Source organism: Triticum aestivum, chromosome 7D, assembly GCF_018294505.1.
Source record: "Triticum aestivum cultivar Chinese Spring chromosome 7D, IWGSC CS RefSeq v2.1, whole genome shotgun sequence".
NCBI lineage: Eukaryota > Viridiplantae > Streptophyta > Magnoliopsida > Poales > Poaceae > Triticum > Triticum aestivum.
In genome coordinates, this window is record NC_057814.1 from 158,787,330 (window position 1) to 158,811,636 (window position 24,307).

The 24,307-nt window shown below is 51.4% G+C and overlaps 2 protein-coding genes and 1 non-coding gene across 3 annotated transcripts; 2 read left to right on the forward strand and 1 right to left on the reverse strand.

Annotated features, from left to right (window-relative positions):
• The first annotated feature begins 822 nt into the window (after window positions 1-822).
• LOC123167622 (pyruvate dehydrogenase E1 component subunit alpha-2, mitochondrial) lies at window positions 823-4,293 on the forward strand. The gene is made up of 8 exons (XM_044585458.1): window positions 823-1,698; window positions 1,791-1,870; window positions 2,004-2,081; window positions 3,024-3,119; window positions 3,209-3,280; window positions 3,431-3,484; window positions 3,572-3,637; window positions 3,871-4,293. The coding sequence occupies exons 1-8, from the start codon at window positions 1,005-1,007 to the stop codon at window positions 3,913-3,915; spliced, it is 1,185 nt and encodes a 394-aa protein (XP_044441393.1). The 5' UTR covers window positions 823-1,004; the 3' UTR covers window positions 3,916-4,293.
• On the forward strand, window positions 2,358-2,450 carry TRNAV-CAC (transfer RNA valine (anticodon CAC)). The gene has a single exon. It is a non-coding gene; the product is annotated as a tRNA-Val (tRNA).
• Window positions 4,294-16,826: 12,533 nt separating the features above from the next.
• LOC123169764 (polygalacturonase inhibitor) lies at window positions 16,827-17,969 on the reverse strand. Its single transcript, XM_044587634.1, has one exon. It carries the CDS (start codon window positions 17,963-17,965, stop codon window positions 16,877-16,879), a length of 1,089 nt encoding a protein of 362 aa, XP_044443569.1. The 5' UTR covers window positions 17,966-17,969; the 3' UTR covers window positions 16,827-16,876.
• Window positions 17,970-24,307: the final 6,338 nt, after the last annotated feature.

Consider the following 24,307-nt stretch of genomic DNA (forward strand, 5'->3'; position numbering starts at 1 on the left):
GGCGGACCCGGAGCAGGTGTAAGCCTGGGTCGTCGACCCCTCCTAGACGACGGCGGAGGTGACCAAGCGCCGTATCCGCCACCTCGACGGGGAGATGGGCACGACGAGGTGTGGTCTCTCAGTGACACCGTCGTCGCCACCGCCTCCTCCAAGGCCCGCCGCCCTCTACGTCGTCGATGGCCACGGCCGCACTGCACAAGGCGCAAGAGAAAGCGGAGATGATCATCCGCGAGCATTAGATTGCTGCCGGGAAGCCATACCGCGACGCTGCACCCTTCCGCCGTCCGAAACCCGACTTCGGCGACGATGGAGGAGGAGCCGCCGGCCAGTCCGGCATGGCCTACGAGGCCACCGTCAAGTATAAGTTAGTGTAGGTTAGATCCTTTTTACGGTTTTTAGTTCATCATACGAAATATCGTCCAGAGTTTTATGTAAACATTATCCTAGTTGAAATGAATATCGTGTGGTGTGTTTGAGTTTACACCAAATTTATTCATTTTCGTTAAAATTCATTTAAAATATAATCGGATATATGCGGATAGCTTTGGATGATCGGCTCTCGTATCCGTGTTCGCGGACAAGTCCCTTAGTCACGATCGGATGTGGGAGAAAATTTACGGGTGAGCGGTTTGGGATGCCATTCCCCGACCCCGGCCCCCGTGATACGGCGGCACGGCGCCGTTGAAGCTGTCGGCGCAAAGCTGGACCGTCGATCGCGTACGTGCTCCTGTTTGGCGCGCTTTCCACCCTCCCGTCGACGTTCGACACGCCACGCGCCCCACCCCGCCGTGCCACGCCACCGCGCGCCCGCGAATCCGCACACCACGCGGCGGCTCCACGCGCCCCTGCCCCGACCCCAGGTTCCCCTCCTCGCCTCCCCAACCACCTCGGCGACGCTCCACTCCGCTCCCGTCCCCTCCAGCCCGCCTAGTGCTCCCGTGCCCCGTCACAGAATCCCGCAGATTCCCCTGAACCCGGCGAGGGCGAGCAGAGCAAGCCCCGCCATGGCCGCGGCGATCCTCCGCCGCCTCAGCCCGGCCGCCGCCCAGCGCGCGCCCCCTCGGCTCCTGCCGCCGACGCTCGCCCGCGGGGTCTCCGACTCCACGGAGCCGCTCACCGTGGAGACCTCGGTCCCCTTTACGTCCCACATCGTGGACCCGCCGTCGCGCGACGTATCCACCACGCCGCGCGAGCTGGCCGCCGCCTTCCGCGACATGGCGTTGATGCGGCGCGCGGAGATCGCGGCCGACTCGCTCTACAAGGCGAAGCTCATCCGGGGCTTCTGCCACCTCTACGACGGCCAGGAGGCGGTCGCCGTGGGCATGGAGGCCGCCATCACCCGCCGCGACGCCATCATCACCGCCTACCGCGACCACTGCCTCTACCTCGCGCGCGGGGGCGACCTCGTCGCCGCCTTCGCTGAGCTCATGGGCCGCGTCGACGGCTGCTCCAGGGGCAAGGGCGGCTCCATGCACTTCTACAAGAAGGACGCCAACTTCTACGGCGGGCACGGCATCGTCGGCGCGCAGGTGCCCCTCGGCTGCGGCCTCGCCTTCGCGCAGCGGTACCGGAAGGAGGGCACCGTCACCTTCGACCTCTACGGCGACGGCGCCGCCAACCAGGGCCAGCTCTTCGAGGCGCTCAACATGGCCGCGCTCTGGAAGCTGCCCGTCATACTCGTCTGCGAGAACAACCACTGTCAGTTCTTCTTCAGATTTCAGACTCTTCAGATTCTTCAGAGTGTTCGTCAGTGCAATTTCCAGTTATAATCAACTGTTGGATTTGTTCAGATGGGATGGGGACGGCAGAGTGGAAGGCCTCCAAGAGCCCCGCGTACTACAAGCGCGGGGATTATGTGCCCGGATTGAAGGTACTACAGAGTCGGAAGTGTTCTGCTTGTGATAAAATTTCTGAAGCTGAAAGTTGGTTGTGGACAGTGGCGTTTGTGTTTCATTTTAGTTTAAAATTCTGGTAATGGTGTGATATAATTGTGTTTGATGCAGGTTGATGGGATGGATTTTCTTGCGGTGAAGCAGGCTTGTAAATTTGCCAAAGAACATGTTCTTGAAAATGGACCTATTGTAAGTATTCAGTTAACTTGTCACTATCTACTGTCTAGATTCTGTGCGTGTGTGTACTTCTCGGGATCCATCGGGGATGGATTGGGTCAGAAATTCAAATACGCTGCTGGTTGATAATTCCTCTGTTGGATTGGTTCGACACTAATAGCTAGCAACTGTTGATAATTTTGAATTTTCATGTGTCTTTCTGGTGCTAGCTTAAGATTGACTTCTGCCCTGCTTCAGTAATGCGATTACTAGATTAGCTGGTATGTACAGATTCAGTGTTGATAGCTTGTCTGGGTGGTGTAGTTGGTTATCACGTTAGTCTCACACACTAAAGGTCCCCAGTTCGAACCTGGGTCCCCAGTTCGAACCTGGGCTTAGACAAACCGCAAAAAAAAAGAAAAAAAAAAGATAGCTAGTTGACACAATAAGAGCATGCCTTTTTTATTTCCCATGTGTAGTTTTTGTTCTTGTGAGATCCATCAACTTTAAGTTAATTGGTTTTGCATGGCCAGGGGAGCTGTTTCTGTTTTTTTCCACTACTTGTTATCTATATGGTTTTAAAGAATGAATCGCAGATCTGCACACTGTCCATTATAATGGATCACTCTATATTTGGTCACCACGAACAAAAAAGAAAGAAAGAAAGGAAAGTTCACCTATGTTACAAACTTGTTGATTGTTTGTCTGGCTCATTGTGCTTTTATGTTACTGATCTCTTCTCCCTGCCCTGGGAAGTGCTGATTTTGCACCTGCGATCTTGTGTACCAAGTGTAATGGTACTCAGTGTACTTCTAATTGTCTAGTTTCTCAATTGGCCATTAAAAGAGCATGCTAAAATTTTCATTCTGGTTGTAAATGCGATGTTACAGGTTGCAGTAACTTTTTCCCTAGAGATTATATTTCTTAAGATAGCTCCTGGGTGACATGTTTTTGTGTGTTCTCCTGGTGTTTTAGATTCTTGAGATGGACACATACAGATACCATGGTCATTCTATGTCAGATCCAGGCAGCACTTACCGTACTAGAGATGAGATTGCAGGAATAAGACAGGTCAAGATGGCTATTAACTCTCTGCTTGAATTTTGTGTTCTACCAAAGATTGACCTTACTGAGCTTAGTTGTTTGTCATGATATAACAGGAGCGTGATCCAATTGAGCGGGTCAGAAAGCTATTATTGACCCATGACTTGGCAACAGCCCAGGAGCTCAAGGTATGCATTGTAACTAGAAAATTAAGTATCTGAAAGCATATGACCTAGGATGATATCTCATAGTATCCGTTTTGGTGGATTGCACAATGCAGAAAATCTTAAGTAGCTGCATGCTCTTTTTTCACTATGACAATCTATTCTTTCTTCTAGGACATGGAGAAGGAAATCAGGAAGGAAGTTGACACTGCAATTGCCAAAGCAAAGGTATGAAATGCAGCTACATGTCTTGTTATTCGGTTTATTTGAAATAATTGTGCTCATGAGGTGCCTTGTACAATTCAATACCTGCAGGAAAGCCCAATGCCTGATACGTCCGAGCTGTTCAAGAATGTATATGTCAATGACTGTGGTCTGGAGGTAAGCAGATGCCAATGATGATATGCTTCAGTATATTATTTTTCATATAGAACCGATTCATGTATATCATATTTTCAAAATGTGAAATCACACTATTATTCCAAGTGCCTTACTTAGATCATACCTCATTTGACAATAACTAGACTTGACAGTTTCAATTTAGCTTCAGTTAACCTTCTGAACTGGATAGGATAAGTATCTTAACAACCAATCATCTCTTCGCCATGATGCAGTCTTTTGGGGTGGACAGGAAGGTGGTGAGAACTGTTCTTCCATAGGCTGCCAAACGAGAAGCTTGGCTCTGTCAGACTGTTCGCCTGCTGTATGATACGTGCTGGGGAGACATAATAGAGACCAAGGAATCCGTAGTTAGCTGTATTGTGGACGTTTCTGTCCCTAAATAAGTCTGTATATAGAGACGCATGAGCATTCGGATTCTGTACCGCATTGCACTAGTCATTTCCCAGTTTGTTGTGGACCTCAATTGGGCTATGCAGCTTAATTTTTGGTGTCGTCTGCTTAAGGCATTCTGTCGATTAACAGATCATGAAAATCTGATGATCGATGACGAAATGAGTTACTTTGCAAGATGCAGTTGATTTGTACTACCTTCATTCCAAAATAATTGAATAATTGAAATTCTCGATTTGTCTCAAGCCAAACTTGTATAAGTTTGTTCCAGTTTATAGAAAAATATGTTATCATCTACTCTCTCTGTTCCTAAATATTTGTTTTTTTAGAGATTTCAAATGAACTACCACATATGGATGTATATAGACATATTTTAAAGTGTAGATTCACTCTTTTTGCTTTGTATGTAGTCACTTATTGAAACCTCTAGAAAGACAAATATTTAGAAACAGAGGGAGTAGTAGAACATGAAATTAGTCTTCATTATGCCATATATTTTCGCAATGAAATTAGTCGTCATTATGCCATATATTTTCGCATTGTTCTGTTTCTGTATTTGGTGTTGTAAATCATAGGAAATTTTTCTGTAGAGTTGGTCCAACTTGGACAAACTTAGAACTTCAGTTATGTTGGAATCTGAAGGAATATGTAGTACACCAGTACTCTTGCTGTTCTCAGAGGTTAAGGGGCTGTTCGGCAATCCAGTGCTCCCTGAAATTCAAGGATCTGCAGAGCACCTGCTTCCCCGCTCCGTACTTTTTACCTTCAGCTCCGCCAGCTCCGGAAGCGAGAGCGTGGAGTCGGAGGAATGCCGAACAGGTCTTAAATCATGATTTTCGATGCTAGTATGTCACCACGAAGCCGCGACAGTTATTCTTTGGTAACCCCCTAAGATAAGAAAGTTTACGACTTACAGTGCAAAACTGCAAATCATGGTGAAGATTTACAACTTGCCCCTTCGGTTAAAAGGGCAGATTAGTACATTTAGTTTTGAGGTAAAATGCACAAAAGGCAATCAACATTGCCTGCAAGCAAAACTGAATGAGATTCAAGTGAAATTAATAATGGGTGGCTATTCACAGTGTGCTGATTGCATCTCCAAAGTGGACTGCAGTCCGCCAACGTGTCCAGATGTTCGTTTTCTTATAAACTGGAACCAAACAGAAGGGGGTTTTGCGGGAGTCCTGACAGCCGTCTAGTCAATCAAAAGCCACCATGTATCTCTCATTTCTCTCTATCTGGAGCACGGAAGGTCGTTGCTGACTATTTTTTCCTTTGCATTAGCGGAAGGCTTTGAAACCTCCTAACATGTTTGGCGGAAGCCACTTTATTTCATTTCTTTCAACTACTAATCCTTACATTAATAGTGCTAGTACGTGACATTTTTCATGCATGTGAAAGGCTTGAATAGGTCCGGCCGAACCACCCATATAGATTTTTTTAGACAAACTCACAAAGCTTTTATTCATCCGTCACAATATTTACAGGGACGAAAACAAGATCTCCGGATAGACCTAACCAAGCATGGCGGCCGATACCCAGCGTTAAAGCGTGCTTTGCGAGCTTGTGAGCCTCTACATTAGAGGTTGTAAATTCATGGCTAATCCTACAAGAAGAAAAAGACTTCGATCGTTCAACTATTTCATGTACAATTGCTCCATAGGATGCCGATGTACCCGTCTTGATAGCTTCCACTACCTGTTTGCAGTCCGAAGCAACAGCAATTTTGTGGACATAAAGATCATCAGATAGAGACAAAGCTTCCCGGATCGCCAAGGTCTCCAGTACTGCTGGATCGTCGATATTTCTGAAGACTACCATGGACGCCCCCTGGTAGATCCCTGTGCTGTCCCGACAAATGGCTGCGGCCGCCCCAAGGCCCCCATGTCTTGCTACTGCAGCGTCAACATTCACTTTCACATGCTGGTCCGGTGGTGGGATCCATATCGTCGGCTTGATCACAGAAACAGCCGGAGACCCAGTGCCAGTTTTTTTTTGAGGAACTGGCAGGTCACTGCCTATATATTAAGCAGGAGAAAAGTAAAATAAATAGTTCTTACAACACAACGTTACAAAAAGGGTAGAAAGTCTAGTCTGGCTCAGGTTCTGGCTGGTTCTCAACATCACTAAGCCAGTGAGATGAAAGCATAGGTTGAAGAATTTCCTGGTTGATGAGGAGAAGCACACCCTGCTCAGCAAGAGTCTTATGCTCAAATACGCGTCTGTTTCGTTCCTTCCAGATATTCCAGCAGGTGTAAATGGCCGTGGTAGTGGTCTTCTTGCCAAGGGGGCAGATTACATCATTCCACCAGGAGATGATAGAGGTGGCATGCATGGCAGCCGTGGCCAGTCCAGGAGCAGAATGGAAGTTCTCCACCAGGTGCCACACAGAGCGTGCAAAGGGGCATTGCAGGATAAGATGGAAGGCAGATTCTTCTTCCTGATCGCAGAGATTGCACCTCGGATTGTGCGGGAGTGCACGCCTTGCCAAGTTGTCGTTGGTCAGAATTTTGCCCTTGAGGAAAAGCCAGAAGAAGAACCTGCATTTGCCCTCGACCTTGGCCTTCCACAACTTGTCGTAATTAGCAACCGGTGCAGAACCAAGAAATTGAGCATGATATGCCGATCTGGCAGTGTATGTCGTCGAGACAGTGCGGTTCCAAGAGATACTATCTTCCCTGTTCGGGTCCAGAACAAAGTGCCGCAGCTTTGTCCAAAGAAAGGTGAATTGACGAAGCTCAGGCTCAGTGGATATGCGATGCAAACCCGACAACCAGCGCTGGTCTGCGAGTCCCTGTGCCACTGAGAAGTTCTTCCTGTAGCAGAGACGGAAGACGTCAGGTGCTAGTTGACAAGGCGCCTCACCATGAAGCCATCGGTCTTGCCAGAATCGAGCCCGCGAACCATTGCCCACAGTGATATTTGTAGCAACAGCAAACAGAGCCTCGTCATCTCGGTCACAGGGAGTGGGAGAGCCAACCCAAGGCCTGTTCTGGTCCCGCCACTCGAGCCACTTCCACCTAAGCCGCAGCGCCCTTCCAAACCGCTTCAGATCAATCACACCAAGACCCCCAAGGTATTTCGGGCGACATACCGTGGACCAGTTGACCAGAGCAATGCCCTTGTCTGCCTCCGGCCGGGAGCGCCACAGGAAGTTCTGCCGTAGCTTGTCGATTTGCTTGATGGCCCAAGCACCAAGCTTAAAAATGGTGATTAAGTACACCGGAATGGCGGAGAGCACGGAGTTAATAAGCCGCAGACGAGCGTCCCCAGACATGAGCTTGCCGCGCCAACGTTGAAGTTTGGAAGCCAACTTGTCCAGAATAGGTTGGATGTCAGCCCTGGTGATGTTCTTATAGTGGAGAGGGAGACCAAGGTATCGACAGGGGAATTGAAGCACAGGCACGGGGAAGTGCTGTAGAAGTGATTCTAGGTTTATGTGTTCACAGGAGATGGGGTAGATGCCACTCTTACTAATGTTACAGACAAGGCCTGAAGCAATGCCAAAGCTGGAGAGGATGTGTTTTGTGAGGAGGATGTCCGCCTCGTTGGGGGCGATGAATAGAGCCGCGTCATCGGCATAAAGACTAACCCGAAGTTGGGAGGGGGGTAACTTGATCGGGGACAAGGCTCCAGAAGAGGCAGCACGCGCAAAAAGCCAATGTAGTGGAGCGATGGCGAGAGTAAAGAGCATGGGTGAGAGAGGGTCACCTTGGCGTAGACCACACCGGTGGGAGAAGGGCTGGCCAAGCTCGCCATTCGCCATAACACGGGAAGACGAGGAGCTCCAAAGCAGCGAGACCATGTCGCACCACCTACTCCCAAAGCCTAGTCGTGGCATAAGCTCGAGCATGTAGGACCAGGAAACGTTGTCGAAGGCACCAGCGATGTCAAGCTTCAGAAGTAGAGCAGGATCGTTGACAGAGTGTAATTTCCGGACGGCATTCTTGACAAACAAGAAGTTGTCATGGATGCTGCGAGTCTTGATGAAAGAGCTCTGGGAGGGAGGGATCAACACTGATAGGAACGGAGCCAGGCGGATGGACAACATCTTGCAAACAATCTTTCCGACGGAGTGCATGAGACTGATGGGGCGGAACTCCTTGATGCGAGAAGCCTCATTGGATTTGGGCAGAAGAGTAATGTGAGCAGAATTCAACATGTGCCAATGATTACCGCGAAGGTTGAAGAACTGACATATGGCCGCAGTAAGATCATGCTTAATCACCTCCCAGCAGTGCTTGAAAAAATCAGCGGTGAAACCGTCCGGCCCAGGCGCCTTACCGGAAGGTAGACCAAAAACTGCCGCTTTAATTTCCTCCTCTGTGAACGGGGCATCCAGGGAGGAAAGGTCAAGTCTGGGAAGGTCCAAGGCATCCCAATTAAGCGATTGGTTCCTTGCTTTAACTGAGCCAATGTTGGCAGAGAAGTACTTGTGAAGCTCAGCATGCTTGTCAGCTTGGGTGGTGAATTGGCCATGATCGGTCTGCAAAAGGGGAATATAATTGCGGCGGCGTCTCCCGTTGGCCTTGATGTGAAACAGCCGAGAATTAGCATCGCCCGCACGAAGCCATAAGACCCTTGATCTTTGCCTGATCCTGATGTGTTGGATTGCAGCAAGGCCAAGCAATTTGCGCTTTAGATAGTGCCTTAGACCGATTTCAGCAATAGTAAGGTCTCTGTGGTCTTGAGCATGGTCCAAGCCAAGGATAATCTGTTCCGCAGCGGCTGAGAGTAGCGTAATATTACCAACTGTTTTCCTACTCCAGCAACGCAAGGAGCGCCCAAGACGCGGCAATTTGTCGTGTAGGATCATCATGGTGTCCGTGTGAGTGCAAGGTTCACTCCAGGAGTTGCTCACCGCATCATCAAAACCTCTCATCTTTAACCAATAATTTTCAAAACGGAAGCCGCGGAAGCGCCGGTGGTTGATCTGTCCAGTGAGAACCATGGCACAGTGGTCAGAGACCGAGGAGGATAAGGCCCTCAGGTAGCATTGGGGGAAAAGCAGTCCCCAGTCCAAGGTGCAGAAAACATGATCAATTTTGGTCTTTGTCTGCAGCTGGCAAGAGCTCAGCCAGGTGAAGCGTCGACCGTGAAGTCGCAGCTCAGAGAGTTCCATGGAGTTCAGAGCAGAAGTGAAAGCATTGATCAGTCTGCGGCTGATGGTGGCGTTGCTCTTGTCCGCAGCCTTGCAAAGGAGGTTGAAGTCGCCTAGGAGAAGCCAGGCCGGCAGCATGGTGGGGCGGATAGCCTTGATCTCATTGATGAATGCCATCTTCTCTGTGTCCCCCTGCGGCCCATAGACGGCAGTGACACTCCAAGAAGCAACAGAGGCGCGCATGACAATAGTAGCAGAGACCGTGTTGGCGGTGGTGGAGGAGCTCTGGATGTTGAAGAGGTCAGAACTGAAAGCCAAGATAATTCCTCCCCTGGTTCCGTCCGCGGGGAGGAAGCAGAAGGCATCGGTGAACAAGGGGCCAAGGAGCTCCAAAATTAGCCTTTTATCCACGGAGTCCAGTTTGGTCTCTTGGAGACAGACAATGGAGGCGCGGTTGCGAACAACCAAATCACGAACAACTTGGCGACGTGCGGGGTTATTCAGTCCCCTCACATTCCAATTGAACACAACACAATTATGATCACTCATCGGGAAACAAAGGAGCTCTGTTGAATTGAAGAGGAGCAGCTAGAAGCCTGACGAAACTGACGAAAATGGAAAATGGCAGTAGAGAAGGAACCACCAGTAGGACGGGTTCAGAAAAAGAAGATACAGATACATAGACTGCAGCGGCAACGATGGGGACGCTCCGCGGTTGTCTGCGAGGGGCGATCATGGGGAGGGGGGCATCTCGCGGTGGGCGCGCGTGGTGAGCGAGCTCACTTGGCAGCAGCACGTTTGGCGCGCACCCTGCGGCCGGAGGAGGGTCTGCTCAGCAGAGCAGGCTTGGCCTTGGAGAGCTGGCAGGAACCGAAGAGGGCCTTGACGGCGTCGATCTCATCAGGAGAGAGCGGCTCCTTGAAAAGCTCCGTGAAGCGCTGGAGTAGCGCCTCCTCCGAGGCGGCGCCGTCTTCGTCATCGACGATTCCCCATTTCCTGCGAAGGACGCAGCGAGCCCTTTCGATGGTGCCAAGAGCGGACGCGGGCTTGCCGGCCAAGCGTCGGCTGGCGCGGCGAGGAGGGGCCGCAGGGGTGGCCGGGGTGGCGGTGGTCGGAGCCGTGGCGATGAGTGGCGCTGGGATCTCGACGAGGATAGAAGCTGCAACAGGTTCGCACGCTTCCGTGTCCGCTGCAGCAGCAGGAGATGTGGCGAGGGCGGTGATGGGCCCAAAGTCATCGGAGATGGGCCCTGAGTTGTTGGCGTGGTCGATGATGCTGTTGGGCTGCGAGAGGCCGACAACCGCGACCGCCACAGGCCCTCCCTCATCGCGGCCCAAGGGTGTGCTGCTCTCCTGCGTGACAGCAGGGTTCAAAATCGTGTCACCGGACACGGGCGGCAGCACTCCTGTGCCCGTCAGATGGTTGACTTGGTCATGCCGCTGGCTGCGCTGAGCCTGCTCGTCAGTGGCCACCTCCAGATTGCCAACAGGAGCAACCTGCAAGCAATCGATGCCACCGAAAGTGCCTTGGTCGTCCACCGAGTTTACTTGGCACAGAGCACGCATGCTGCATCCAACAGGCTGCATGGCCAGAGGAGGCAGAACAGCGACATTGGTGACGGAGGGAGACGCCTCGCCGTGAACCACCGGTAGCGGGGTGGAGGCCGTCAAGTCGTGAGCATCAGCGGACGTGAGGGTTCCGTCGGAAGGAGGCGGCGTGTCATCTGCACCGTGACGGCGTCGACGATGGTCGGGGTGGAAGCCAGCGCCGGCGCTGTCGGACAGCGGTGGGCGGCTGGTGGTGTCACCGCGGCCCTGACCAGATATGGCATTGCCATGCGAGCCGCCAGCACCACCCTGGCCCCCGGGGCCATCCGGGGAGCGATCGCGATGGCGAGGCCCTAGCCGTTGGTGCGCAGGGCGTCGGTTGACAGGGCGCCAACCGTCCTCGAAGGAGAAGGACCAAGAGAGGTCCCTCTTCCGAGGGTAGTCATCGTCGGAGTCGCCGGATGGGATGCCGCTCTGGCCGGAGTCGCTGTTGCGCCCGGAGTAGCCATCGTGGCGCGGCGCGTAGTCCCATACCTTGTCGAGATGCAGCAGGATTGGGTAGGAGAGGAGGTTGGCCGGCCCCTCAACCGGCACAGAAGGCTCGTGGATGCCGAGCTCCGGGAAATCAAATGACGGCGTGGCAGTGAGGGGACGTTCCTCCAGCGCAAGGGAGCCGCGACGAGCGATCATCTCCGGGTCCGCAGACCACACCCAGATGCAAAAGCACGCCGCGTCCTGCTCGGTGGGGTGGATGTCGTCGACGCAGTCCATAAGGCAAGACTTGCCAAAGAGGACGGCGACCGTCTCAAGCTGGCAGCCATGCTTGGGCACCCCTTCGAGGCAGACGCGACCCCGGAAGGGGAGTGGCACCAGCTCAGCCCCGACCAGGCGAGTCCAAGGGCGAAAGGCGAGGGAGGCATAGCCGACGTGCAGAGTGTCAGGAAGGCTTATGGCGATGTTGCGGATGACGGGATCGTTGAACAGAACGAAGAAGTCGTCGCCGTGTGCAAGCATGGTGACGGAGTACGTGCCCGGAGCGAGGGAGAAGCGCCGACCCACCTCCGCCGCGACCTGGCTAGCACGGAGGCGCGGCCTGTTCCCGATGGTGATCAACATGGCGCCATGCGCCTCATGGAAGCGCTCGGCCGACACCATGGCCGAGGTGAACGACGCGATCCCAGTGACGAACTCGGGCCGGTTGCACGCGTCGCCGGGCACCAGGTCTAGCTCCATGTCGACAGATGGTGACGGCGCAGGTCCCAAGATGGACGGCTGCGTGGACGCAACGGCGTGATGTGAGAACAGCGGGCGTGGCGGGGGAGCAGAAGCCGGCTGGTCAGGGGGAAACAGATACGGGAGGCCACCGGCTGCCGGAGCTGGTGGCCGGGAGGGAGAGTGAGGCGCGAGGAGGCCGGGAGGCGGGTGGAGTTGGGGTGGTCGGGAGGGAAAGTGAGGCGCGAGGAGGCCGGGAGGCGGGTGAAGTTGGGGTGGTCGGGAGACAAACGGAGGCCAGACGGGGGGCGGACGTGCTGATTGGTGCACCGGCGAGCCTTATGGCCAGGTTGCCCGCAGAGGAGGCAGGTGGGAGGCTTGGTGCAGCTCTTGACACAGTGGAGAGGGGAGAGGCAGTTGTAGCATTTTCCTTCGGCCGCCTCCTTAAGGAGAACAAGGAACTGCAAGGAAGGGGGGCTCCTGGCACGCCATGAATGCCCTGACGCGGACGATTATGGCGGCCATTTGATGCGCGCTGCTCCTCCAGGAGGCGTGCGCGCCGCTCCCGACGCCACCAGCCTTTCTTCCGCTGAACGGACCAGCCGTTGGGGCAGGGCGTGACCTGCCGCGTCGCACGCCAATCCGAGCCCATCACGCCGGAGGGGCCTGGGTCTCCGCCAGGACGCGGCCGTCCCTCTTGAATCCTGCCCGAAGAGAGTGGCGTGGTGGGGTGGACAGCGACGGCAGGTGAGGAGTAAATGCCCTTTCCCCTCACGACCGAAGCAGGGGGCGGCGCAAAGAGCAGGGCCTTCATGAAGGATGCCCTGACGGGCGGCGAGGCGGAGGGCGAGGACAAAGGGCTGCAGGATAGATCCAGCCCGCGCGGGCTGAGATCACGATGGGGAGGAGGAGGTGTACGACAGCGGCCGGAGTGGTCCGCCGTCGGTGTGGCAAGGAGGGTGGAGCTAGGCGGAGGAGGACTCGGGAGAGCCGGGCTCTCCTGACTTTTCTCCGAGCAGCAATGGCGCCCCATCACTTGCAGTACATGGTTGTGCTAATTTCCCCCAGTGCCTGTTTTCTTCAAGAACTGAATATCGGAGAGATAACTCAAGATGAAGCCATTCATGGCATGGGGCGTTTGATAAATTCCTTCATGTATCACCTTGCGCCGGGCAGACCAACTGGCCCACAAGGTTACGATCATGACAGTGAGTTCATCCTCCGTTACTAGCTGGCGCCGGGGTCGTGTTCCCCACTCCAGCGCAGGCCCGTCGGATTCTTGCCGGGCCGTGTAGTTGCTTGGCAGTGCCATCGATGCAAACTGACGCTGTCTCACAAGAGTCGGGATAGAAGATAGAGATGACAAGTAGGACAATGTAGTCAGTAGAGTAACAATCAATCCCGGCTGGGATCATGCATTTGTTATTAGACTAAACAAGATTTTACTCATGCAAGACCCGGATTGACTAGGATATGTAAATACAGGGTATCAAACTCAAAGATTTAGAGCATCTCCGGCCGCGCCCCCGGAACGGCCTCCTCAGGCGGTTTATTCATGCCGGCGCCGAAAAAACGGCTCAGTCGCGTTCCCAGGACGCCGAATTCCGCCGGCTCGGTCCGTTTTTGCGCCCGGCGCTCGCAGGCCGAACCCGGCGCACTGGGGGGCGCTCGGGGGCTCCGGCGCAAGGGAAAAACGTTCCTGGGGCCACATTGACAGGCGAAAAGTCAAGCCACCCGTCCAGATTCGCCTCCTACCCCCCGTGCTTGGCCGCCACCTTGCGCCACCCTGCCGATCCCGGCACCGACCACCGCCCGCCACAGCTAGGTAGACCATCCCCAGCCGGGAAAAAGAAGGGGTTTTGCCGAGGTAGCCTCCCCGCCGCCGCCCAGGCACCTTTTCCGGCGCTCTGGCCGCGCAGGGCCTGTACACCGGTGGGCTTGCGCCCACCTCGCCCACAAGGTGTGAGGTGAATTGCCCGGCCCGGCGATGGACTCCGAAGATGAGGAGGCGCTCGCGGCGTTGCTGGATGAGGAAGCCGAAGCCGACGTCCAGGAGCAGGAGCATCTCATGGTGCTCGCCGCCCTCGCCGGCCTGCTCGCGAGCAGTGAGAAGCCGCGGCGAGGTGGCTCGGCGCTTGGGCAGGTGAAAGCAAAGAACCGGCATCGTATGGAAGGCTACTGCATGCTCTACTCGGACTACTTCACCGACGCTCCATTGCATGGTGAAAAAACATTTCGGCGCCGTTATCGGATGAGCCGAACGCTTTTCCTCCGGATTGTGAATTCCATCCGGGAGTTCGACAGCTACTTCAAGTGCAGGAAGGATTGCACCGGCACACTTGGATTCACCTCCATCCAGAAGTGCACGACAGCTATGAGGATGCTTGCATACGGAGCTCCCGGTGATTCACTCGACGACTATGGGTGCATGGCCGAGTCCACCAGCATAGAGTGTTTTTACAAGTTCTGTCGGGCAGTGGTGGCAGTGTTTGGACCGCAATACTTAAGAACACCCAATGCAGAAGACACTGCTCGGATCCTAGCACAGAATGCAGCAAGAGGATTTCCTGGGATGCTTGGAAGCATCGACTGCATGCATTGGAAATGGAAGAATTGCCCATTTGCTTGGCAGGGGTTGTACAAAGGCGCCAAAGGCGGTTGCAGTGTGGTGCTTGAGGCAGTGGCCACACATGACCTCTGGATTTGGCACTCTTTCTTTGGGATGCCAGGAACTCACAATGACATCAACGTCCTGCAGTGCTCCCCAGTCTTTGCCAAGCTTGTTGAAGGTCATTCTCCTCCGGTGAATTTCGATGTCAATGGACGGCAGTACAACAAGGGGTACTATCTAGCTGATGGCATCTATCCGAGATGGTCGACATTTGTGAAGACCATCTCAAACCCTGTGCCAGGAGGCAAGAACGCCTGGTTTGCGAAGATTCAGGAGGCTTGCAGGAAGGATGTCGAGCGGGCATTTGGTGTGCTCCAATCTCGATTTGCTGTTGTCCGGTACCCCGCTCAGACCTGGTCGAAAGATCAAATGTGGGAGATCATGACTTGTTGTGTCATCTTGCACAACATGACCATTGAGAGCGAGCAGGAAGAGCCAGTGTTTGACACTGAACCATACTACAGGCAGGGTCCTCTAGCCGAAGTTGATCACCAGCTACCGGTAACCTGGACTGCCTACCTCAGTATGCGTCAGGAGATCCGAGACCCACAGGTGCATCATCAGCTGCAGCAGGATCTGGTGGAGCACCTATGGAGGCTCAAGGGCGAGGCTGGTAATGACGTGCGATGAAACTTGAGTTTTTATTTGTTAAACTATATAATTTGTAGTGAACTATTTGTTGAACACGCCGAACCACGCCGAACTATGTGACGAAATAATTGATTTATATATTTGTATGCGAAAATTAACGCCGAAACACGCCGAACCGCACTGAATATGGGCCGATTCACGCAGATATAGGGCCGTTTTTGGGCCGAAAGCTGGGCTAAATTCGGCGCCTGGGGGCGACCGGGGGGCGACGGCTGGGTCCCGAACCGCCCCCAGCGCCGAGTTTATCGCCGGCGCACCACCTGGCCGCTCTTTTTCGGCGCCCTAGGGGGCCGAACGGCTGGAGATGCTCTTAGAGATGAGGGTTTATTTGCGCCGGTCTTGCTCCTCCCTCCTCCCTCTCAACCCTAGCCACCCCTCCTCCTCCCTCCTCCTCCCTCGCCGCCGCCTGAGGCAGCCGCCGGGCAAGCCCGGGGCGCCAAGGATGGTGGCGGCGGGGCCTCGGTTGCCCTGCCTCTGCGTGGGAAACTCCGGATCTGGAGCGGCGGCTCCATTGGCAAGGCACGATCGGCTAGCAACCGTGCGGGCGGTGGATCTGGCGTCCCGGCCGCGCGGGCGGCGGGATCCGGTGGTCGTTGGCGGCCGGCGGCGGTTTCTGCGGTGGCCGGTGCGCGCAATCTGGCGCCGCCCCTCCTCCTCTGTTCGGCGTGCGGGCCATCCTCGTCGGGCCGCGCTTCCTTGGGTCGCCGGTTCTGTACAGGAGGCGCTGCTGGTGGCGGGGATCTAGTTCGGGCGAAATCCCTGGTCGGCCATGGCCGGCCGCGTCGACAGCGACGCTTGAGGGCGTCGTTCCCCTCCTTGAAGGCGTCGGTATGGACTGATCCCCTCACTTCCCCTTACCCTAGGTCTCCCGGGCGAAAGCCCTAACTTTGTTGTGTGGCGACGGCGCTCACGGCACCGTTCCCTTCTTGAAGGCGCCGCTTTGGGAACCTTGGGGCTGGGTGGCGCTTGTGGGTGGTGGGCGACGGCGGTGGTGCAGCCCTATCCTAGCATGGATCTGCGTCCGTTGCTTGGAGATGGACTCAAGTAGGTGGAGTTCGTCGTTTGGCGTCATGGTGGCGTCGATGGCGGAGGTACCTGCCAAGGTTGGCACCTCAATCTGCTCTGAAGATGGACTAGTGGAAGATGGCGCGACGACACATATGAGTGCGTCGGACTGGTTTGTGACCCGGACCCGGTATGTGTCTCGGTCGGGGCCTCCGCTTTAGATGTTAGGCTTAGTTGAGAGGTCTGGGTATTTGGCCCAGCTTGCACTCTTCATCATATGGATTGGAGTAGCGGCAGATGTTGCCAAGATGGCGGATTCAGGCATATTGTTGTACTACTTTGTAAGGTCCTCGAGAATAATCAATAAAATGGCCGCATGCATCTCCCCGATGCAGAGGCCAGGGGTCATCCTCCTTTTCTAAAAAAAAAAAAATTGCGTCGGTCTCTACAACTTTCAGACTCCATTCTTATCTCAACAAATGTGTGTGCCTTGCAGCAGAGTTCAAAGATAAATAGACGGAACAAGAGCTAGTAATGTGAAATCACATATGCATTTGGCTTTATTTCAGCACATTATTCATCCAAAGATTACATAAATACATCTGGCCGCCTGACATCCGTTGACAGAAATGACGTTCAAATTATTTCTTGCATGGATCTGGGAGGGGCGCACCGCACAGGCACTTGTTGCCCCGGAAGCTGTAGGCATCCAACCTTGCCAAGGCGGCCGGAACCTGGCCGCACAGCTTGTTGTAGCTCACGTTGAACTGCCGCAGGTTCGTCACATTCGCCACCTGCGCTGGGATGCCGCCGCGGATGGCGTTGTGGCTCGCATCCATGGCTTGCATCTCCTCCGGGAACTCCACGCTGGAGAGGTCGAAGCTGAGGGCGTTGTGGGACAGGTCAATGCTTTGCAGTTCCTTTGTCCTTCCGAAGAACACGGACGCGTCGCCCGTGAGAGCGTTGTGGGAGAGGTCGACTTGCAGGAAGCCGACTGCAGCGAACTCTGCCGGGATGGAGCCGGAGAGGTGGTTGTTGGAGAGCAAAAGGACTGGGAGAAGAGTGGATTTGGAGAAGAGCGGCGGGATGGTGCCTGTGAGACTGTTGTTTCTGAGCTCGATGGAATCTAAGTAACGGAGGCCCCCGAGCGAGGCCGGGATGGTGCCGGAGAGGGAGTTGGAGAAGAGGGTGAGTTCTTTGAGCCTGGTCAGTTCGCCCAGGAAGGACGGAATGGGGCCCGAAACGGCGGTAAGAGCGATGGTGAGCGAGGTGAGCTTGGATAGCTTGGCGATTCCCTTGGGGATAGGGCCGGAGATGGCCGGGAGGTAATAGAGGTTGAGGACGAGAAGCTCGGTGAGGCCGGAAATGGCGTCCGGGATGGTGCCCGTGAGGTTGACATCCACGAAGAAGATGAGGGAGATGACGCGACCGGCGTCGTTGCAAGTGTCGTCGTGCCATTCGCAGCACGGGGTGGAAGGAGTCCATGAGGCGAAGTGGCTCTGATTGCCGAAGGCGGACTTGATGGCCAGAAGCGCGGCCTTGTCGCTAGGGTGGCAGTCTTTGTTATTCTCGGCGGAGGCCATGACCGCTCGGGCGAGGAGGAGGAGGACGGGGAAGGCATGTGCCGAGGGTGGAGTGCTCATGGTGCTCCGGCGGAAGTGACCGGTCTCTCGCTTCGGTTGGGTTCCTCTTCCCTGAACAGCCGGGCACATATATAGCCATTGGTACATTTGATTTGATTGGTTGAGACTGATGGGAATTCAGTGGCGATCGTTCATGCACGAGGACATATATGACCATTGCCCATTGGTGTAGTGGGCAACGAAAAAGACGATGATGGGAACTTTTTGGCAGCAAGCCTGGCGAGGCAAGCACTGGTTAAAACATAGTCAAAATCCTAGATGCTGACTGCTGGTCAAACTTGACGGGTAGGCATGCATGCATGCATGCATCGACTAATATGCATGCTCTCGTCGACTACTACAAAGTCATGGATGGGCTCATCTAGCACAAGAGACCTTCCCACGAAAAAGGAAATCCCACGTGTAGTATACTCCTTCAGACGCTTTAGATATTTTAATATGAACCACATACGAACTGAAATGAGTGAACAAATACATTAAAACGTGTCTATATACAGTTTATTTAGAAAAAAATTAAAATATCTTAAAATAGTGAAAGGTGGGAGTAGTCATGATCTACCTTCAACCTGGATTCTAAATTACACTTGTCATTCATATTTTCTCCTTTTGAGTCATCTCCTTCAGTGTAATAGTATCTTATAAATATCTGCTACATTTTGCTGTACCACTTGCTAAATGACCTAACTTAGACAACATATTTTATCACTAGAATGTAAATAAAGACAATAAGATTAGTAAATAATTTAATGGATTAGATAATTCATTAAAATTTGTTGTTTCAACAACTACTTGTTGTAATAAATATTTCTAAGGCACAAATGTTATTTATTAATGTTATTGATAATAAATTTACTTACAAATCCAAGTAGATTAATATACACGTTCATTTTCAACTATAGCAGTAGATAACATAAATTCAAACTTAAATATACACTCTTTCTATATGTAACATTCTTGTTAAGCTTCTATATATTTTTCATAAAGTTAAATAACCTTTCATATACATATGTAAGTACATGTATTTGGTTTAAGAGATAATAATGCATATTCTAAATTTACATTGTAGAAATATTTTAGAATTTGTGTTGATATTTCTTCTAAAGGTACAAGATAGTACATGTGTGCTATAAGTTTTTGTCTGATTAACTAACGTACTTGCATAAGTTTCAATGTCCCGAACGTACCTACTTTCCAAGTTTTTGATGTATACAATCACATCCTAGATTCGTAAACCTCATATCTACATTTTTTTTGTTTTAAGATGTATACACATTTTTTTATTCCAACAAAACTGGCTCAGCCAAAGCTTTGAGTTGTTGAAGGAGGACAAAGTAAAAGAAGGAAGTTAAAGAAGAAACGATCAAATAGCCAACAACCTTATGCCGACACTGTGTTTACAAAAACATTGGAAGAACAATAAAATGGGTATACATCATCGACTAACCTGTGCTGGATAATCTTACGCAATATTTCTCCTGCCTTTGAGTTGTCCCGGACTGTGCCTAATTCACAACAAATAGCTTCAGTCTGTTCTTGTCTACAACGATGCTTCTTCAACAACAGTTCTAAGAAAGTATTCTAAGAAGAGAAGCAGAGTGTACTTCAAGAGAACAATGAGATAGAAGAATAGAAGGAACACTTTAAGCACAAGGGTAACATTTAGTAGGCACTTGTTATTCATCAAAATATATGTATCTTAGAAATGGGACCCACAGAAAAAGATATAATACTTTAGCTTTACAATGTGAATACAGATATATGGGAAGTGATATACGCTCATGAATACACGAAATACAACCCCAAATTTCCAAATCTTGGTGCAGATCGATGGCTCACAAACTGTGTGCCCCCGCACTTGCGTGCCCTAGATCCTCTCCCTATAACGTCCGCTTTGTAAGCAATCCATGACAATCGTTCCAAAGTCGGCTCGGGAAATCACCAGAAAAGACTGCAAGTCAACCTCCGTAGATGGTCTCACCTTTTGGTGAAGAGGTAGTTGTAGGAAGTAGGGTGTGGGCTATGTTGTTATTCTTGATGTACCCCGTGCTCCTCAATGCCTCTTCGTACTTTCATGCTCGAGTACTTTTCGGTTTGTAAGACTATTGAACCTTATGATGGTTGCCTGGTGGCTTATTAATTTAAAGCCGGACGCTTCTAGCGTCTACGTTTCAAAAAAAAAGGATTGACCTTTTGTCGATGTGTTTGTGACATATTTAAAGGGCATACATTCAACAGCCCCGGTGGATGGTGCAGATGATGTAGCCGTGACCTTCTTAGCTTAGCAGGCTTTCCATTATTTTTCAAGGTATCATGGCTTCTTGTCATCAGTCAGACGAGCATACCGCCCAATTTTTAAGAAAACCATGGCTACATATGGAGAACTGAAAAATAGGGCATCAAAATAGTGGGATAATTCCGTCATTCACAGTTGATAAAGCATTATGTAGCTAATTAGCATTGTCCCAGAAAATTGATGAAACATAAGTGTGATTATCTTCTCAAATACCGAATCCATCGTGTTGTCGTTTCCCGAAGAAGATAGAGACTGTGTACACGAGGGATCATCCACAGAAATCACTAATAGCACTGGCTGTAAATCACATCAGGAACGATACATGATTCTTTCCTGTCGAGCACATAAGAGAGTGGGCGCTGAATAGATGTTTCATTCGGAGGCACAATGTTAATGAAGCAAGTGGACCTAGGCGGGCAGAGCAAACATGAGTGTGACCTGCAGGTGTTGCTAGAGCTGGACGGGAACGGTGGACACAGGTGGGCGATGCTTCCAATCCTGGGAGGTTTTGCTCGAGACATGCTGGCCAAAGCGGCTCTGGATAGTGTGCCCCATCGCGGCGAGAGGGTTGCGCCAACGGGAGCGGCAGGTGTCGGGTAGGCGTAGGCGCGACAAATGGTACGCTTGGTTATGGCTAGGGGTGCGTTGGCAGACGCGACAGGAGCGGAGGGCCATCGGTGTATGGTACGAGTGGTTCGTGGGTGGCATCACGAGCATGGGGACACAATGCACATGAAGTTACTCTTTTTACCTGAGTAGACCCAGTTTTGGAGGAGGTACAGTAGTGGGAGGTATGCAACGTGTGATTTTTGGCTAATGTGTTCTTTCGATTATGTGATATATGGTGGTGATGATTTCTTTCCTAATAAAGGTGTAATGATTCCTAATTAAGGTGTTGTGAAGATGATTAAAATTAATTAGTAAATATGTGGATTTGATGTGATAGAATTCTATTTTATCAAAGAGTAAAATGTATTGATGGTCACTGTACTTGTCTCGCAAACTCATTTTGATCATTTTATTTAAGAATGCAGTCAATACGGCCATTATATACACGTTTTGGTGATTATACAGTCACCGGATCACTGTATAGCTCTGTATTTTATTGATGTTGACCGGTCAAACTGTCTGTGTGGCAAATAATGCAGCCTAGTCACCTTACTCTATATATATATTATGAGTCCCCACCTGTTAGTGAATGGAAGGAATAAATAAAGAAAAATTACACCCGCGGCCACCAAAACCAACTTGGCTTTGTACTAGGATGCGTAGCGATATGTTTTTTTGTAAATGCTAGATAATGCAGCTACGCTATTCGGTGGAGTCAAGCGCACTTATGCGAGCCGTCCGATGCTGATTCAATTGCGCTACACGACAAATTGTTAGAAAAATGGCCTCCTTCCCCCTCGTGATGTATCTGGCATCGTCGGGTGTTGGGTGGTCCCTAAAGATTAACTGCATGCATATGCTCATATCATCCCACTTTATTCCGTCATATTTTTAAAAAAAGCTATAACTTTTGAACCGAGCATCAGAACGAAGATCCGTTTTCACCATTAGGTTTCTATTCCTCTATTGGGCAGGGATTACCCCTGGTATAGTAACGCATAGTCGTCCGATCCTTACCATAATTGATGTGAGTCTTTATTAATGCTGATTGGGACTTTGTCTGTACCGAACTCAACCTTGCATTGCTTGACTCAAGTAACTTCTAACCACTGTCCTCCTATGTTGGAAGCTTCCACCACTATTCAGAGGGCAAGTTTGTTTAGGTAAGAGAGTAATTGAAAATTCTGGGGAGCAGCGATATGGCTCATACTACTATATAGTCCTATTATCATATCTGTTGGTCGGCGCAGATCAGCCAGCCAGACGGCAAATTTGACAATTTTGACATGTGGACGAAATCAAATCACAGAATGAACTGCCCACAAAACTATTTCACACGGCTGACCTTTTTGTGTGGTGCCCGACACGCCGGCGTCACACCCTACGATGCAACGCCTAGCTCGGGGGCGTTGCACCTCTGTCCACCGTGGCAGCCCCTGGGCCCGCACCCAGCAGTGCAGCGCCTTCGAGCTAGGTGCCGCACATGTAATGTGCAGCGCCTAGCCCTTAGGCGCTACACTGTCTATTACTAGTTGGCTGGGCCCCCGTCCCCCACACCCCAACCCCCATAGCATCCGACCCGAGATTTGCCCCCTCTCCCTACTCCCCCCACACACCCCAACCCCCATAGCATCCGACCCGAGATTTGCCCCTCTCCCCCCTTCTCAAATCCTCTCCCAAATCTTGAAAATTTGAAGATTTTGTCCGTGGATTTCAAACTCAAACCCTCTCTCAAGGTAAACTTCTCCAATCCCCTTGTTTTGATCCAAGTAATGTTAACAAATTGCTCATTTGTTGCTAGTTTGCGGAAACCCTAGTTTTGTATGGATCTAGAGATTAGCATGGAGATGTGAGATGTTTGTTTGCCAATTTCCTATGATTAGGCTTGTTAGTATGTTAGGGTTATTCTTATGGGTGTTCTTATGTTGGTGCTAGGGTTAGGGTTGTTGTTTTTCATATATATTTTAGGGTTTGTACTCCGTGTTAATCCTTGGATTAGTACTCATGGAAGCAATGTTACATTGTGTTGTTTGAATGCTTATAGGGATGGGAAGAACATGTGTGTTTGTTCATCATGAGGACAAAGACTCCTTCTTGAAAGGCAATATTGAACCGGACCCGGATGAGCTTGACATATGTTTGATAGTAGTCCTAGCTATGCAGAGCTCTTGCAACAAGTGAGGAAAGATTTGAATTGGATGGACCCTAGTGATATTGTTGAGTTGGAGGGAAGGCATAATGTTGGTTTTGGAATGAACATCCGTTGGAAGACAATGCGTGTCAACTCGGAGCAACTTTGGGTTGCATACAAGGAGATGATGGCCGAATCACTAGACAAGGCTCTTGAGTTATTTGCAACGAAGAAGGTTGATTCAAATTTGCATTTGGACTTGAGCCGGAACCCCTCCCCTTTGGTTGCTAGTAGCCCCCACCCTTGAAGCGAGATGAATTTGTTGAACCTCTTTTGAACCAAGAAGTGAGGCCAACTTTGAGCCCGTTTCCAAACAACCAAAATGAAGCTTTGCAAGAGGAGAATGATGAGTATGCGAACGATGACAATGAAGTTGATCTCCATGACAACAATGTGGGTGATCTCGACAAATATCATTTGCAAGAGACAATGGACCATTCCATCCCTTATTCCCGTGGCTATGCATCAGATTCGGATGACGAAGGTCCCGATGAACAAGTTGATGAGGAGGGGTTCACGGTGAAGGAGGCCGAAGCTTTCGAGAAGGTATTCGGTCGGGATCATCGGACTACATTGTTTAAGGATGTTAGTCTCGCGGATGAAGCCGTGGTAGATGGTGGCCAAGGTATATCTCTTGGGGTTAGGCCAAGATCTCACCGTGATTTGGATGACGGCAAGAACGAGATTGCTAAAGGGTCTAAGTTTGAAACCTTCTTGGAATTGAAGATGTGGCTCGACAACTACTCGGTTACGCATTATCGTCCACACAAGGTGGTGAACTCGGACGCCAATGTGCGCTACATGGTTGCATGTGCATGTGAAGATGAAATATGTCCATGGATTGTGTGTACAAGACCATGGAAAGGAGGTCCCACTTGGCACGTAGTGAGTTGTGTGCCAACTCACATGTGCCGAGGCAAAAGGGTGGATGGCAAGATTGTGTCCCAAGACCACAGACAACTCACGTCCGAGTTCATCGCTTACAGGCTCTCCAACTCAATATCCACACTTCCAACAATGAGCGTCCAACATGTCATTGACCTTGTGTCGTGGAATTGTCGCGGCAGATGTCCTAGTGTGAGGACTTAGTCATGAGGCCAACGCATCTATGTGGTAGCTTGAGAGGGGTTGAGCGGAATCGAGAGACGCAACACAAGACAAGGATTTAGACAGCTTCGGGCCCCGGGAAACATCATCCGGTAACAACCCTACATGCTGTTTGTGGCTAGGTCTCATTATCATCACGAGGGAGTCGCCGTAAACCGGCTATCCTAGTTATGTCTAGCCCTAAGATTATTTTCTCCTCCCTCTTGGGGTGCCCTGCCCCTCCTTATAT

What these genes read in the sequence shown, in the direction of transcription:
- LOC123169764 (XM_044587634.1), bottom strand. Translation starts at nt 17,965, where the DNA reads ATGTACCAATGGCTATATATGTGCCCGGCTGTTCAGGGAAGAGGAACC.
- LOC123167622 (XM_044585458.1), top strand. Translation starts at nt 1,005, where the DNA reads ATGGCCGCGGCGATCCTCCGCCGCCTCAGCCCGGCCGCCGCCCAGCGC. An exon ending in ATTATGTGCCCGGATTGAAG is followed by an intron (nt 1,871 to 2,003) that starts GTACTACAGAGT and finishes TGTTTGATGCAG; the next exon opens with GTTGATGGGATGGATTTTCT. An exon ending in CAACAGCCCAGGAGCTCAAG is followed by an intron (nt 3,281 to 3,430) that starts GTATGCATTGTA and finishes TCTTTCTTCTAG; the next exon opens with GACATGGAGAAGGAAATCAG.